The sequence below is a fragment of the Xiphophorus hellerii genome, chromosome 16, assembly GCF_003331165.1.
Source record: "Xiphophorus hellerii strain 12219 chromosome 16, Xiphophorus_hellerii-4.1, whole genome shotgun sequence".
NCBI lineage: Eukaryota > Metazoa > Chordata > Actinopteri > Cyprinodontiformes > Poeciliidae > Xiphophorus > Xiphophorus hellerii.
The window spans coordinates 24,807,373-24,823,359 of NC_045687.1; the positions used below are offsets into that span (position 1 = coordinate 24,807,373).

Consider the following 15,987-nt stretch of genomic DNA (forward strand, 5'->3'; position numbering starts at 1 on the left):
GTCAGAATGATTATATAGTCAGACCACCCGGGTCAGACGAGCAAAGATGTTTTCATACAATAGTTCACAAAAGTCTGATGAGCTCCATAGCAGTTATAGCTCAATCCAGAGGTGAGTAGAGCAAACTGTATGATTTGCACTACTTCAACATATTTTTGCTCAAGTAAAAGTAAAAATTAGCCATACAAGAAATTCCTCAAGTCCACTAAAGAACCATTTGGTAAAAAATGCAACTCAATTCAGTAACATCTGTTCATAATGTCTGATTTCATAATTTACAATCAAGTCATCTGGTAGACAAAAATATTACATTTTATGCAAATTCAGGTATTCTAAAATCTACAATAAAGAAATATAATTCTACTCGTGTTTTGGTGCATTTTTCTGATTAGTTAAAATTCTCAACGGTTTTATAACATGATCATTAGCTTTTATCGTCTCACTCAAAATGAACTTGCTTGCTTATGCTGAAAAGTCGTTCTCTGTAAAACTAAAATAAAAAGAAAACCAGAGAGAGAGAGAAGAAAAAGAAAGGCCACCCGACCTGACTGAATCTATTCACACCACACGGTGGCGACAAGGCAATCCTGTAAAAGACGGAAATGATGAAAGAGCTCACCAAAGGTCGAGTTAGAATAGGTTCCGGTGTAGCAGGGTCAGGCAGACGGGGCTGCAGCTGGAAAACACTTCCAGAATGTTGTTACGGGTGAGTACAGAACCCAGTTTGTGCTCCAGCAGTCTGTCGGGTACAGCTGCGCCACTGAACGCGGCTCACGTCAAGTTCTTGTTTGCTGTCTTTTGCTGTTGCTTCGCCTTCATGGCAGCATGGCAGCTGCTTTAAGGAGGCAGCCGCTGCCAGACCTGCCCGTTAGTGTCAACTGAGCAGCAAAAGCAGCTGTGTCTGTTCTCCACTGATTGTTGCCTGGACAACAGGACGGCAGCATCCTGATCACGTTCAGAACTGAGAAGAAGTCTGATGTTCGGTCAGGAAATATGCTACAAAACCTGTTTTTATTGAGAAGCTGAACATTCTTACTTCTTAGCAGACCTCTAAAAATGACTGATGTAATTGGAAGCTCTATTTTTCAGATCAACTAGAAAAACTTTATGCTCGTGTTTTCTCACAGCTCTGGTTTAGTTTCTGAAAACTGGTCCATGACTTTCAATTGTTAATATGATTTAACAGTTTCTATTCCGGTGTGACTAATCTGATTGTTAAATCGGAATTGCTTCGGATTTAACGCTTCTAATGTGAATTGTTAAATCAGAAACCAAAAGCGATCGACAGCAAAATAATATGAATGAATTGTTTTTTCAATTTTTTTCAACTGTATGAAGGATCAGACTGACTGGTCACATTCATATCTCTCTGCTGCAATTTCACACTATTAGTTAAACATCCACTTCTAAATGAAAAACTGTTTTTAATTCATCAGAATGTAATGTTTTTGTTGTAGTTTTTACCTGTTTGCTGGACGTGTCACTGAGATGATCAAACTTTCATTATCATCACAAAAAATGATGTACAAATTACTTTTTACTGATGGAAAGAGAAAATGTCTGCCTCTACATCTCCCACCATCTGCAGCACCAGATGATGGGAGATGCAGAAATATCGGCTTGGCCAATCGAAATCCAGCATTCGTCCCGTGTCTTGCTTTCATCCAATCATCGCTATTAAACAGCTTCAATCTGCTCTTTTTCTTCTGTTTCTGTAGTAGTGGCCGCTCTATGTTGACTTTCCAGGAAATGAAGTGATTTTCTTTACTAAATAACATGTTCAGGGGTCTGCAACCTGTATTCCATTTTTGTGCGTTGTTCAGCTCACTAAACTTCACTTAGCGCCACAAACATCACATTATGTTATTATAAGCCCAAAATGGTCCAGACCCCTGGCAGATCAAGTTTAAAGTAGCCTTTGAGTGGCCTAGCCAAAGCCTGACTTTATTCTCAAACATAATCAGAATATTAGAAGAAACCCAGTACAACTGCTGGGTTATAAAAAAGGCTTAAATGCTGTAATAAAGACTTTTCTATAGAGAATCACTCTATTAATGTTAACTGGTAGATGGAGTCCAGATGGACTCTCCTTTTACATTGAGGAAATATTTTTAAAGATGTCTGTCTCATTTCCTTTCTGAAACAAACATATTGGTTGAAGTGAATATTTTTAATCTAAATCTTAAGATGAAAACTTGTTTTCTGTCTGGTAGAGGGTGTTGAACATCGGGGGTCTGACTGTGAAGGTCAGCAGATCTTTCCACCACAGTCCGGTGTGGAGGAGTCCTCTCATCCCTATAGTGGTGGAGCAGACGGTGAGTAGCCTGACTAAGAATTACCCACAATGCACCACTAGGTGGTCTTCACTGTGGGGTTTTGACACTGTTAAGATCTCATTACAGCATTCCTCTTGACTTTGACTTGGCCTCTTTTTCAGTCCTTGTGTTGAAAATGTGCTGCGGTGTTGGTGGATTTTATGTAAATGTTTTGTATATTTATTGACTGAATTCACATAACCAGAAACGTTTGTTGGACATGTTGCAATGATAAAGCCGCTAAAAGCACAACTGTGTTTTAGGGCAGAGGAGAACGGGCGTACGACATCTACTCTCGCCTCCTGAGAGAACGAATCATTTGTGTGATGGGTCCTGTAAGTGTTATGGTAATGGTGAAAATATGAAGACATTTTCAGAGGAATTTGTTATCAAGTATCTTTTTGAATCACTCAGATTGATGACAACATAGCCAGCCTGGTCATCGCCCAGCTGCTCTTCCTCCAGTCAGAAAGCAACAACAAGCCCATCCACATGTACATCAACAGTCCAGGTAGGAGCTTCACTGTTAGCTCCACTGTTAACTCACAGTTAGCTCTTCTGCTAGCTCATTGTTAGCTCCACTGTTGGTTCACATTGACATTAATGACGTGTTCATAAAAACTTTAAAACGTATTGCTATTGTTATTCATCAGTGTCTACTTTCATTTTTAACTACTCACATGCCTCTGAATGTGTTTGTGTTGAAGGATTTCCTACTCAGTCCTGAATCTTGACCTATATTCCCTCTTCTGTCCAGGCGGGGTGGTGACAGCAGGGCTGGCCATTTATGACACTATGCAGTATATCCTTAATCCCATCTCCACCTGGTGCGTTGGCCAGGCAGCCAGCATGGGCAGCCTGCTCCTGGCTGCAGGTACGACTGGCATGAGGCATTCGCTGCCCAACGCCCGCATCATGGTGCACCAGCCTTCAGGTGGGGCCAGGGTAAGCAGGCCAGTTCAGACCCCTCAGAGCTAAGATCTGGAAAGTTGACACCTAGAATAAAGATGGAGCTAACAGAGTGCCGTGTCTCCAGGGCCAGGCCACAGACATCGCCATCCAGGCTGAGGAAATCCTGAAGCTGAAGAGACAGATCAACCACATCTACGCAAAGCACACAGGCCAGCTGCTGGACACCATAGGTAGGTTAGTGAGGCTTAGTGAAGATGTGAGCCTGAGAAGGTTTTTAGGGGAAGATGGGCCCTGCTGTTATGTTATTCTACACTGAATGCAGCCAGTAACAGACTGTGGAGACTGTAAATACTATATTAGTGAAAATAGAGAGGAAATTATTCAATGGAACTAAAGACTTGTTTCTTGCGAGATAAATTAAACTTGTACTTTTGTAAATTGATTAGTTCCCAGAGGTCTGAATAAAATCTGGGCTGGACAGTGGCGCAGTTCTATTGCCTTGCAGCAAGAAGGTCCTGGGTTCGATTCCTGGCCCAGGGTCTTTCTGGATGGCATTTGCATGTTCTCCCTGTACTTGCTGTGGGTTCTCTGGCTTCCTCCCACAGTCCAATAACATGACTGTTAAGTTAATTGTTCTCTCTTAAACCACCTTGGGTGTGTGCTTATTAAATAGCCACATTTTTGCCAAATGTGCAAACATTTTATAACTAGACAATGTTATAATCTCATTTGGTAAATTGTTTCAATGACAATGATTTCTTTGCAGCTGCTGTCTGTGTGGTGTTAGGCAGCCTGTCCCCTTCTGTCTGTCTAGCAGAATATTCCATGTTTTTGCTTCTGTGATCAGCCATGAACTGGTATTTGTGATTTTCCTGGAGAACGATGCATTTAAGGACATATGGGGAATCTGAATTAAAAAATCTTTGCAGTCCTCCAATTAACTCCTTCATGCTGCTTCTCTTTTGAATTGTACTCTTCTGCTTGCCGTAGATTGTTAGGAAGCAGAGGAGAAATGATTTATTAGAAGTTTGCTAAAACAAATTTGCAACTCATTGCTCTGCCAGCTTAGTACAGACATGTGTCCTGATGGGTGCTGAAGTGACCCTGTCAGCTGAAAGTGTGACAGTTCAGGTTTTACAGAAACCTGAGTGAAGGTTTGAGTTGAGGTTTTCACTGGGCTGATGTGATCTGACCAGCGGTAAACAGAGGCTGTTTTCTTTCCACCTTTCAGAGAGTGTGATGGAGAGGGACCGCTACATGAGCCCCATGGAGGCTCAGGACTTTGGGTTGATTGACCGGGTTCTGGTGCATCCCCCGCAGGCAGGCCAGGATGAGCCAGAGCTGGTGCAGAAGGAACCAGCAGCAGCAGCAGCAGCCAGTCCCTCCCCACAGCCAGAGTCTGCTTCCCCAGATCAGGTCCTGCCTGGTACCAGCTCCCCCTCTTCATACAAACCAGAACCCTGAACTCTGAGAGCAAAACCCAGCTTCCCTCTCTGTCTTTACTAGGTCTCTGTTCTCCACCATGGACGCTCTGCTGAGTAGCTCAGGTTCATATTTTAAAAGAAGCAGAACTTCATTCCTGCAGTGAATGAAATAAATTCCACATAATCCAGACTGACTGTAGGCATCAGCAGTCACCTTTCACCCTGCTTACAGTCTCGCCATCAAGTCTGGTACAAATCAAGTGTTTCGTTAATGGATGTAAAAAAGAAACAAAAAAAAACAAACCAATGAGCTTCCTGAAGTGCGCAAGAGTTTCACAAAGATGGCTGCCAGAAATCCCTTCAGGAGTGGAAACCTTTGTTATTCAGATTTCTAATAAAGACTATTAGTTTGACCACAAAGTGTCTCTGCTTGATCCGTCCATGACTCCGAACCCTTCTGACTGAAAACACTCTTATAATCTTGTAGGGCTTTAAAACTCTTAGTTACAGTTTTTACTTCTGAAAATCATATTTTATTGTCATAAATTTGCACATTCAGTCACCGTTTCCTTTTCCATTTTTGGAGAAATGTGACCCATTTGCAGCAATGAATTGAAAAAGATCTTTAAATAAATAACCAGACCTCTGAGTCATTATGACTCATTAAACATGTTTTTCTACATGAATATTTTTGAATTAGAGAAAATAAAAGATGTAGGTGAACAAAGTCAGTTTTTAGCTGAACTTTGAACATATCAGTTCAGCTTTCAGTTTGTTTTTAGTCTTGATACGATGATATGATCATTCAGTGATTAAACTGAAGGCAGCTGGACGATTTCTGGTGTTTCCTGCAGTATCTTGGTTCTGACCACAAAATACTCCCAAAGAACAAACACTTTGTTTTTTTAAATCATATTTCCTTTGTGGAGCATATTGTTCTTCTGTAGTGTAATACTCATTCATCCTGCATCTAAAAAATTTTGAATATTGCATAAAATTGCAACATTTTTTGCCCATCATCTCAAAGTGAATCTCATATATTATATAGAATCATCACACAGAGTGACATTCCTTGTTTCTTGGAGTTTTGATGATTCTGGCATACAGATAATGAAAACCCAAAAATTCTTTCAGAAAATCAGAATACTGATTTACTGATATTGAATAAGGTTATGAGTGGAAACTTGTGATGTCGCATCCTAAACAGCAGATGAACTCTGAACACCTGCTGAGGTTTCCTGAGTCTCTCACTCCAGGTCAGTAGGACTGGACAGATGTCCAGGAGACAATCAGACACACAAGGTCATTGTTGAAGAGAGCTGGCTGTTCACAGAGTTCTGTATCCACAGCATATTCATAGAAAATTGTGTGGAAGGCAGACGTGTCCCAGGATAGGTGAGCCAGCAACAGGGAGAACCACAGCCTGGAGAGGACTGTCATGTGAAATCCGTGCAGAAAAGTCTGACTTAAGAAAACTGATGGAATTCTCTGTTTTGCAACAGAAGTAAAAAGGAAAAAAAAAAAAATTTTATTTACGTTATTCTGACTAAAGGGACAAATGCTTACAGTTTCACAAAGACAATGCTATAAATGATACCAGTGTAGCAGTATTTTCAAAGAAAGGATCTCAGCAAAAAAAAAATCATCTTAAAAATATAGGCAGTAAAATGTAGAAAACTTAAAATCTTTAAAAGAAGTGATATTAATTTATACAAATACACCCACAACCTTCCAAAATGTTGCAAAAAACCCACTTTATTTTCCTCCTAAGCTGTTTCAGTGTAAAAAGCTTCTATTTGTCTTAAATTCTCACATCCATCTTTGCCAGGTTGCCTTTGAGAGGCGCGTCACATGAGAGAGCAGTTGCTGTGTGCAGACGTGGTCCAGCGCAGCCACTTCAGCTTGTCTTCACTGTAAGGCGGGTAGCGCAGGCCGTTGAGCCTCTCCAGAGCCCAGCCGCGCAGCATGCAGGCGCGCCGGTGGCTGAACGTCTCAAAGCCCCAGCGGCCGTGGTAGGAGCCCCAGCCGCTGGCCCCTGGATGGGCGGGGAGAGAAACACACTGCAGCAACCTCCACCATATAAAACACAACATTATATCCGCTCCTACTAAATAAAATACCTTCAAAAAAGTGTGGCTCATCACGTTTTATCAATACAAAATATATAATTGTTTTGGTACTTGAACCAAATCCTGGTTAAAACAGTAACAAAATTTTTTTTCTTATTTTGAAGTATTAGAACAAAGGAACATATCAACCAGTTTGTTCTTGAATGGATTTTTCTACATTTATGGAAAATAAGATAGAAATGGCTCATAGTTTGTAACCTGAAGAGAAAAGATGGAGTAAGCATGTACACCTACCTACGCCCCCAAAGGGCAGCCCAGGCAGGGCCATGTGAATGATGCCGTCGTTGGAGCAGAAGCCTCCACTGCTGGTCTTTTCCATCGTCGTCTTCACCACCTTAGAGAGCAACAACATGGTGATCCTCACAGCTCCGGGCTTCCAGCTTTCAGCAAGCAGCCAGCAGAGTTCTGGTCCTTACAGAGGATTCATTAGAGAACACGTAGAGCGCCAGCGGCTTCTCCTTACGATTCACCAACTCAATGCTCTTCTCCAGCTCCTCCACAGTCAGGATGGGCAGGATGGGGCCGAAGATCTCCTCCCCCATCAGGGCATCGTCTTCCTCTACATCCACCAGCACCGTGGGCGCTGGAAGACACACACATGGAAAACTTCACAATATCTTTGAGTGTTAAGTTTGAATTTAGGCAAACCTGAAAAAAATGTTCTCTTTCAAAAGTTACTCACTTTTACTGCAAAACTGCATCTCAACAACTCAGAACACATTCAAAGAAACTGGAGTATAATTTTAAAAAATTATTTAACTAGCCATTTTAAATAATAAATTTAATGTCCATTACATTTATTACACACAGAGTGATATATTTATTGTGTTTATTTAACCCATAATCATAATGTTTATGATCATGGACTAAAGCTGATAAAAATTCAGAATTAAGGTTATCCAAAAATGTAATATTACGTCAAACTAATCAAACTGATTCTGATTCTGATAAAGAATCAGAATCTGTGGCCTGTCGTCAAGAGGAGATGAGACACCAGAACCAACGATGCAGATGAGCTGAAGGTCAGCCTGGCTTCCTGACCTCCTCCATGCTACGCCGCACTAACGCAGGAATCCATGTGCTGACTGCTGTTCAGTGTAACGTAGGGGAGCATCCATAAATCAGCCCCGATCCATAAATCAGCCCCGATTTACTTAATTTTGGTGATCAGTCGATACTTGCATGTCAAGACGGTCTTATCTACCTTGTCTAAAAATCAACCACTGTTACCAGCTCAGCGACTTTCTTGCTGTATTTAGCAAAATTTCACAAAATAAAAACAGTATCGGCCAAAATCAGGTCAGGCTTTTTAAAGATCGGTGATCGGCTAGAAAACTGAAATTGGTGCATTTTTAGTATAATATACTAAATTCCTAAGAAACTGACATGTATAACTTGGTGTGTAATGAATATACATATAAGTTGAACCTTTTGCATTCAATTACTGAGACAAATAAACTGTTCTATGATTTTCTAATTTATTGACACACAAGGTCATTGCTGTGCCAATGACCTTGACAGCAGCTTTACATGACGCAAAACTGCTGCAACAGCATTTATATGGCAACATTTTATTATCCTTAATTAGAAAGAGGATTTAGTGTTTTCTTCACTTCACCTTAAATACATTTGAACACGTCCAGCTTATTACCAACTTTCAAAAAAGATCTTTTAACGGCTGGTGTGAACACGTCTCTCCGGCGACAGTAAACATGGCTGAGTCAGAGTGAGCTTTACATAAAGGAATCTCGCTACTCAGATGCTATGATATGAATAAATGTTTGGAAATGATTTGTCAGCAGCAGCTCCTGATTAGTCAGATGCATAATATTGTTCTCCAAAGTCTAGTTAAAGGCCCACCTATGTATTTATCCTTCTCGTCGCTCTGTCCTCCGATAACGACCTTGCCCTTGGTCTTCTCCAGCAGCTTCATGAGGCGAGTGAAGTGGCGAGCGGACACGATGCGGGACAGATCCGGACTCTTCTGCGGCTCCTTCCCATAGAACTCCTCCAGCACGGTGGTCAGGGCGGGCACCAGGGCGTCCCGGGTAGCCTTGGTGCACAGCACGTAGTCTGGAGCCACACAGCTCTGGCCTGCATTGAAGTACTTGGCCCAGACCACGCGGTGGGCTGCGGCTTGGATGTTTATCTGGCCGTATATGAGGCAGGGACACTTACCGCCCAGCTCCAACGTTACGGGTGTCAGGTGAACAGAGGCGGCCTGGACCACGCTGCGAGCCACCGCTTGGGAGCCTGGAGGGAGGAGCTTCAATGTCAAAGGTCACAGAGGAAAGAGCTGCAACATTTTCATGTGAAATTGTAAAAGGACTGAACTTAGACATTCATCATGGACATCAATATCATATTTTGCAAGAATGCATATGATGTGTCCTTTTTCCAGGCTAGAAGGATCATTTAAAGGGGCAGAAAGTATCAACTCATAGCACAGTTAAGCAACTATGTTATCTTTAATTGTAATAAAAAAGATCAAAATAGGACTTAAAAAATGTGACTTTGTAATTTAATGCCTTGAAATTGGGCATCTGTCTCTTTAAAAACTCCTGCTATTTATGAAACTCCGCCTTCAGGAAGTCATCACAGCATGGCTCCTCTATTAACTCTTTAACGTTTTCCCAGGGTTGCTCTTAGAAGTAGCTCCTATAATGAACTCAGCAGATCCACAGCTCCACCAGGTGTTTCTAATTGCTGCCACTAGTCTGAAGGAGCTGATTGGAGGAGTCACAGGGAAGGGCTGCTCTGTGAGGTGGAGGCTCAAACGTTTGGAAACTCTGAGGAGGAGCTGCATCTCAAAGGCGGGGCTCGGTCCACTGAGGCGTTTTAACAGCTGAATGGTTGCCATGGAGATTAAATGATTTGTCAAACAAGCATGAAAGAATCACACCAACACTCCAGGTATGTTTTTGATGAGTGCATAACATTATAACTACACAACAGCTGAAACACTAAATGGCCTGTTTAGAGTTGCTTTTGATTCATAATAACATACTTGATAATGACTAGACTTGACGATTTTGATGATGGCATTTAACAAAATGTAATGTGCATTGCAGTTTCATAATTGGTTATTGTATGATGATTTTATGGTGTAGAGTACACAGCAGTGTGCTACACTAATAACCTTGGCAGCAGTAGAGGATTATGGGACGTAAAACCTCAGTCAGACACTTCACAGCCCCGTCTGTACCAGGAAACCAAACGGTTTCAATGAAGCCCACCATGTCTGGTAGGAGGAGTGCTCACATATTCTCATGGCTTCACATGTCAGGTGACTCATCTTTCCAACCAATCAGCAACCATCAGATGTACACCTCTAAACACCATGCAACCTGGTGCTGCATGCTTTTGGTTCAGCGCAGCAGATGTGGAGTTCCACAGGGCTTCTACCTGTGTAGAAGATGTGGTCAAATCGGTTCTGCAGCAGAGCCTTGGTCTCCTCTGCTCCCCCACGAACAACCGCATAGCAGTCCTGAGGAAGCAGCAGCACAGTGAGGGCAGAGAGAGCTGACATGAGGCTGACATGGAGCTGACATGGAGCCGACATGGAGCCGACATGGAGCTGACACGGAGCTGACATGAAGCCGACATGAAGCTGACATGAAGCCGACACGAAGCTGACATGAAGCCGACATGAAGCCAACATGGAGCCGACATGAAGCTGACATGAAGTCGACATGAAGCTGACATGAAGCTGACATGAAGCTGACATGGAGCTGACATGAAGCTGACATGAAGCTGACATGAAGCTGACATGGAGCTGACATGGAGCTGACATGGAGCTGACATGGAGCCGACACGGAGCTGACATGAAGCCGACATGAAGCTGACATGAAGCCGACATGAAGCTGACATGAAGCTGACATGAAGCCGACATGAAGCCAACATGGAGCCGACATGAAGTCGACATGAAGCTGACATGAAGTCGACATGAAGCTGACATGAAGCTGACATGAAGCTGACATGAAGCTGACATGGAGCTGACATGGAGCTGACATGGAGCTGACATGGAGCTGACATGAAGCTGACATGAAGCTGACATGGAGCTGACATGGAGCTGACATGGAGCAGCCACAGAACAAAACTGGACCAGCATAAAACATGAAAAGTGTTTAGAACAGGCAGTGAGCCCTCAGCTCACCTGAGACAGGTACTTAGGAATGAGCTCAGCCACCAGGCAGTCTGTGGCCGAGCTGATCTCTGAAGGCTTGATGACTGCACAGTTTCCTGTCAGGGACATTAACTGTTACTTCACACAGCTTTAAACACGCGACACATGAGAACAGATTACAGCATCGATACGAAGATAAAAGCTGCATGAAGAATCTTTCACCTTGGAACAGTCTAAAGGATTCAGACACAGCTTGCTGACATTTAATAAAAATGTCAGGAAGTTATAATAAAACATAAAGTCTGCAGACCTGCAGCAATGGCTCCAACTAGTGGTAAAATGAGGAGTTGCAAGGGGTAGTTCCAGGGTCCAATGATGAGCACAACTCCCAACGGTTCCCGCCGCACAAAACAGTCATCTAGTTTTGTAGCCTGTGAAAACGACAAAAAGGCATCAGCTCAACTACAACAAGCCACGACACATTGGGTTTTGAAGGAATCTGTGATAATCTGTGTAACGGATCTGTGATTGTATCTCCTAAAATTAATTTACTTTAATTTAATTTAACTTATTGAGCACTTAACACTTTAAGGGCAAAGCCATAAGCTTACAACCAATTCAAAATGATTAAATCATGTCAGGGGGAGTTTGGTCATCGCTCTGTTCTGCATGTCCTTCCTGCTCTGACTGGCTGGCTCACACCACAGCGCAAACAAGACTCAACAGGTATTTGTTCTTTACACAATAAGTATTACTAAGTGTTTCCTGGTAAAACTAGATTGTTGGATTAAATGTGAAATTTTAAAATGATTCCTAAAATTTCTAAAAGCAGATATGACACGTAGAATTGGAATTCTTAAAAAGGATAAAACTGCATTTTTTCAGCATCCTGTTATCTGACGTTTCTCTATTGTGGTAGCCTGAATGAAGAGCCGACATCACTCCACAGAACTTTTACTGTCTATAAACATTCCCACCAAAAGATGGTGTGGTCACTAAGGAATCCACAACGTCCAAATATCTACAGGCCTCACATTCCTTTATAAAGGTCAGAGTTCATGATTCAACAATGAGAAAAGAGACTACAAAAATGGCATCCCAGGAGAACTCCAAGGCTTTGAAGATCTTCATAATTCCCAAGACTGTTGGGGAAACTATTCTGTGGACTGAGGGGACAAATATGGACGTTTTTAGAAGGCATGTCTCCTTTTTACATCTGGTGTAAAACTAACCCTGTACTACAGGGTAAATGATTAAGCATGAGTAGCTTGTTTTCATGGTGCGTTCACACCAAATCCATTACATGCGTCAAAAACAGGTCTGGCGCTTCAAGTTTGATGCGTGTGCACTTTTGGTGCATTCACACCAAACGCGTTTTGAGCATCAGGCACGTCTGGTTTACATTCAAAGTCGATGTGAAGCAACGCTCCTGTTGGACTCACTCGGCGCGTCAAACGCTCCAAACTGCGCCGCTCGAAATGCGCCGCCACATAGACTTTGAATGTAAACCAGAAGCGCCTGATGCTCAAAACGCATTTGGTGTGAACGCACCATAAGGTCCCACCACCACATCTCAAAAAAATTTTAGTCCAGCATTTGACAAAAGCACCCAAAGCCTTTGTTTTATTGGGGTTTTTTTTTAGCTCTTTTCATGGGCCAGGATTATTATGGTTGCAAACTGATAAGGTGACATTCAGGGATTTTTCTCAGAAGAGGACATTTGTGGTTCCATTAATCATAGCAGATCGTTCAAGTAGCAAAGACGTCCAAGTGTTGACTGTCGGCATGGTGTTACCCCCTTCATCCCTAGAGGCCCCAAATTTGGGGGCAATTGCAATGGTTTCATGAAACTCTCCGGAACAAAAAGCCATCCAACATGGCTGAATTACAACTGTTTTGCAGTGAGTGGGCCAGCAATTTTATGTCAAAGGTTCCCTGGCAGTTATCAGAAATGCTTCATAGAAATGTCAATGCTGGCACAGGTAGGGATTAAGTTACCGTAGTAATTAGTTTTAAAACAATTTTAAAAACTGTTTGCCTTACATTAAAGGCTTGTATGTAGGAAATCTCTAAGGGAACAAATACTTTCTCCCAGCGCTCTCTCTGCTGAAAGCAGCAGCAGCGAACGCAGCGGTCAGGGGAACCTACCAGGTTTTTGGACACATACTCCGGCTGAATCCAGGTCGCCACGTTGGAGATGGCATGATGCAGTTCATTGGTCACCATTTCCACCTCGGAGAGGATGCTCTCAAATTTTGGCTGAAATGCAGAAGCAGCAGTGCAGACAGATGTTATCCCTCAGCAGAAACTATGCATACCGATCCGAATCACATATGCAGCTTAAAACAATTTATGACAAAGTTGAGTAAAAACTAAACAGGAACTTTCTGCAGTCGGATGGTTGCAGCAGGAGTAAAACAACAACAAAAAACTTTCCTTTTGCATCATAATCAGGACAGGAAGACAAGTAAATCCCTCAGGCTTTGGTTGCGCAACTCTCATGTGGTCATGTGGTGGTGCAGTCTGTGTAACACCGGTGTCAGGTACCTTTGCTAAGTCTTGGTGTAACGCTTTTACAATCTGCTCCTCGTTGTCTTTGACCAGGGCCAGCAGCTTGGTGAGCTGCGTTCGACGAAACTCCAGCGGCAAAGTGATGCCTGACCTGAAGGCCGTCCGTAAACGTTCCAGAACCTGACTGTGGGAGTCCATCCCTGCACCTGGAGCACATCATTCCATTCAGACTTTTAGGAAAGGGTTTGACATCAACATGAAACAGGTCTGGAGATTTGTTTTGGTAAAACAAGCAGTAGTAAGTTGTTGTTTTTTTTAAAGACAAAAAAACATATTTCACAAGGTGTAATAAAACCTGACAAGCCTGTCTGAGTGATTCAGCAAAAGACGAGGATTAAAGAAATGCATTAAGTTTCACTGTTGACGCACACAAAAGCTTTAAAAATAAAGAAACGGTGATGAGCAATGGCTGATTGGGAATCTTACTGTGAAAAGGCAGCTGTCTTTAGTTCAAACTGAGCTAAGGAAACTCAACAGGAATGAACCTCATTTTGCAATAGGTCAGCAGAAGTTGGTATCACATTTGACTTCACTCTTTGTGTCTGGACTACCTTTGTTGACACTTAGGTCAAACCTAACTCTTTGGATTATTCTAAACCAAAAAGTTTCTTTAAAATAAAGACTGCAATATGTGAAACCTTTACCAAAGAGGCAATTCAATGCGTTCTTTCAACTTTTTAAAGGTATATATTTATTTATTTATTCCCCAAAAAATGATGAAATGCCTTATCCCCAGTGAATGATTTGAACTTTGTTGGCCATCATTCCTGTGAACATTTTTTTACTTGACTTAATCTTTAGAAAGGAGAAAAAGAAAAAAGGTGGTGATTATTAACTATTCCATTTCTAAAGAACATGAGCAGTCATTCACACCTCTACCAGTCTTACCACGTCATGATGTAGTGACCTAATGGTTTTGTGTTCAAGGTCCCATGAAAGTTTGGGGAATTATTGATAAATAAATTAGCCCAGGAAACTATTTCACATGAAACATTTTAGAATCGAGTAAAGAATTTTAAACAGACTAAATATGAAAGTTCAAATCACATATGCAGTGGCAGATATTGTCACCTTCCAAGCAGAGGTTCCAGTGACTGGCCGACCACACTGTGTTGTTTAATTACGCTCTATCAATCTGGAGTCACACAGAAGGTTTTCCCCAAGTCAATCTTCTTAATCAATTAGGAATATTGATTAAGAATATCAATATCAAAACTATCAAAAAGAATATCAAAACTCAGCATTGTGGTGTCAAGCTGAATCCCATTTGAGGTTGTTGTAAAACTAAAACAAACAAAAGAAACACTGAACAAATCCTTTTGTGTTTTTTCACAAACCAAGCTTTCTGTTCACTGTAGAATAATCTGGTTTCTGTTTAACCAGGTTGGGGATTTTTGACTTCTAAAGAGAGAGAATCGGGAGTCCAAGTTTGTTAAAAGAAGTGAACTAGTACTAGTGCTTTATCACCGAATCAGATACCAACTTCAGCGTCAGCGAAAAACTCTCCCAATAACATAAACAATTATTTAAATGTCTGGAACCGCAGGTTTGGTCACGTTCTGTCTTCAGCTACATTATATTGCTTTAGAACGAAATTAACATCTGCAAAAAAAAAAATACATAATAAGGTTGGGGAAATAATCCGCCTGAGCTCACGTGCCAAAGCACAGAAACATGACAGCAAACACCGCGCCTGATTGATGAACAGCTTTACCGGTTAGTTTACAACGAGTTATGGGTTGGTTAAGTTAAAACACTATCAAAGCTACTCATAGTTCCAAACGCACCACAAATGTTCGAGCAGAAATGTAAAAAACCCTCCATCTTCTACAAGTTAACAGATAACGCCCAAAGAACATGGCAAACTTCGTTTATTTCCTCTATTTCTTATATTATGCACAACCAGTTCGTCTATTCTGCGATGTATCCTTCCGCGGTGACTGGTGAACGTTGTGTAAACTGCTCAAAATCAACTGAGATATGAGATACAGCTGCGATTTAGCTACCTGCTGATGAGCTGGTTTCTCCAAATATCAGAGCCGACAGTAGCCGTCGTGACGGGCCAGTGCTTCAGGTGAGAAGGACTTCTGGTTTCCGGGTGGTGCGTCCTCTACCGGTCTCGGTCCTGTTCCATTTGGGAGGTGGGACCTAGTTTTTGTTCGAGCTGGAAAAACTAGTCAGGCAGGAGAGCACGTGCACCCTCACCCCAGCGCTCTTGTCTGCCAAAGCTGACATTTTATTCAGAAACTTCTGGGAAAGAGAAAAACTAATGCCTTCTGCTTACGAACACAAAATATTACAAAAAAGAATCACATTTTACACTGCAACATTTTAGCAAACCTGGAGCTCAGCAAAACCTCATCATACGAAACATGGTCATGGAGGATGATTTCCAAAAAAAATAAAATCTGAAATCCTTGAACCTGCGAATGGATGATACGGATATCTTTTATTTTATTTTTAAAACAACTTAAGAAATATCTAATACGTGCATCTTTCTAATGTCTCCA

General features: G+C 41.9%; 2 protein-coding genes across 2 annotated transcripts; one reads left to right on the forward strand and one right to left on the reverse strand.

Moving 5' to 3' along the window:
* The first annotated feature begins 584 nt into the window (after positions 1-584).
* On the forward strand, positions 585-5,071 carry clpp (caseinolytic mitochondrial matrix peptidase proteolytic subunit). Its single transcript, XM_032587715.1, has 7 exons — positions 585-706; positions 2,214-2,315; positions 2,579-2,650; positions 2,730-2,826; positions 3,073-3,260; positions 3,352-3,457; positions 4,459-5,071. Exons 1-7 carry the CDS (start codon positions 695-697, stop codon positions 4,689-4,691), a joined length of 810 nt encoding a protein of 269 aa, XP_032443606.1. The 5' UTR covers positions 585-694; the 3' UTR covers positions 4,692-5,071.
* Positions 5,072-6,385: 1,314 nt separating this feature from the next.
* On the reverse strand, positions 6,386-15,619 carry aldh3b1 (aldehyde dehydrogenase 3 family, member B1). The gene is made up of 10 exons (XM_032587714.1): positions 15,484-15,619; positions 13,454-13,623; positions 13,055-13,165; positions 11,217-11,337; positions 10,937-11,022; positions 10,186-10,267; positions 8,641-9,033; positions 7,197-7,363; positions 7,015-7,114; positions 6,386-6,686 (listed from the first exon to the last, which is right to left on the reverse strand). Exons 2-10 carry the CDS (start codon positions 13,613-13,615, stop codon positions 6,499-6,501), a joined length of 1,410 nt encoding a protein of 469 aa, XP_032443605.1. The 5' UTR covers positions 13,616-13,623; positions 15,484-15,619; the 3' UTR covers positions 6,386-6,498.
* Between the last annotated feature and the right edge of the window lie 368 nt (positions 15,620-15,987).

What these genes read in the sequence shown, in the direction of transcription:
- clpp (XM_032587715.1), top strand. An exon ending in AGCCTTCAGGTGGGGCCAGG is followed by an intron (nt 3,261 to 3,351) that starts GTAAGCAGGCCA and finishes CCGTGTCTCCAG; the next exon opens with GGCCAGGCCACAGACATCGC. An exon ending in CCAGCTGCTGGACACCATAG is followed by an intron (nt 3,458 to 4,458) that starts GTAGGTTAGTGA and finishes TCCACCTTTCAG; the next exon opens with AGAGTGTGATGGAGAGGGAC.
- aldh3b1 (XM_032587714.1), bottom strand. Translation starts at nt 13,615, where the DNA reads ATGGACTCCCACAGTCAGGTTCTGGAACGTTTACGGACGGCCTTCAGG. An exon ending in AGTTGGAGCCATTGCTGCAG is followed by an intron (nt 11,023 to 11,216) that starts GTCTGCAGACTT and finishes TGTCCCTGACAG; the next exon opens with GAAACTGTGCAGTCATCAAG. An exon ending in TGACCACATCTTCTACACAG is followed by an intron (nt 9,034 to 10,185) that starts GTAGAAGCCCTG and finishes TCCTCCCTCCAG; the next exon opens with GCTCCCAAGCGGTGGCTCGC.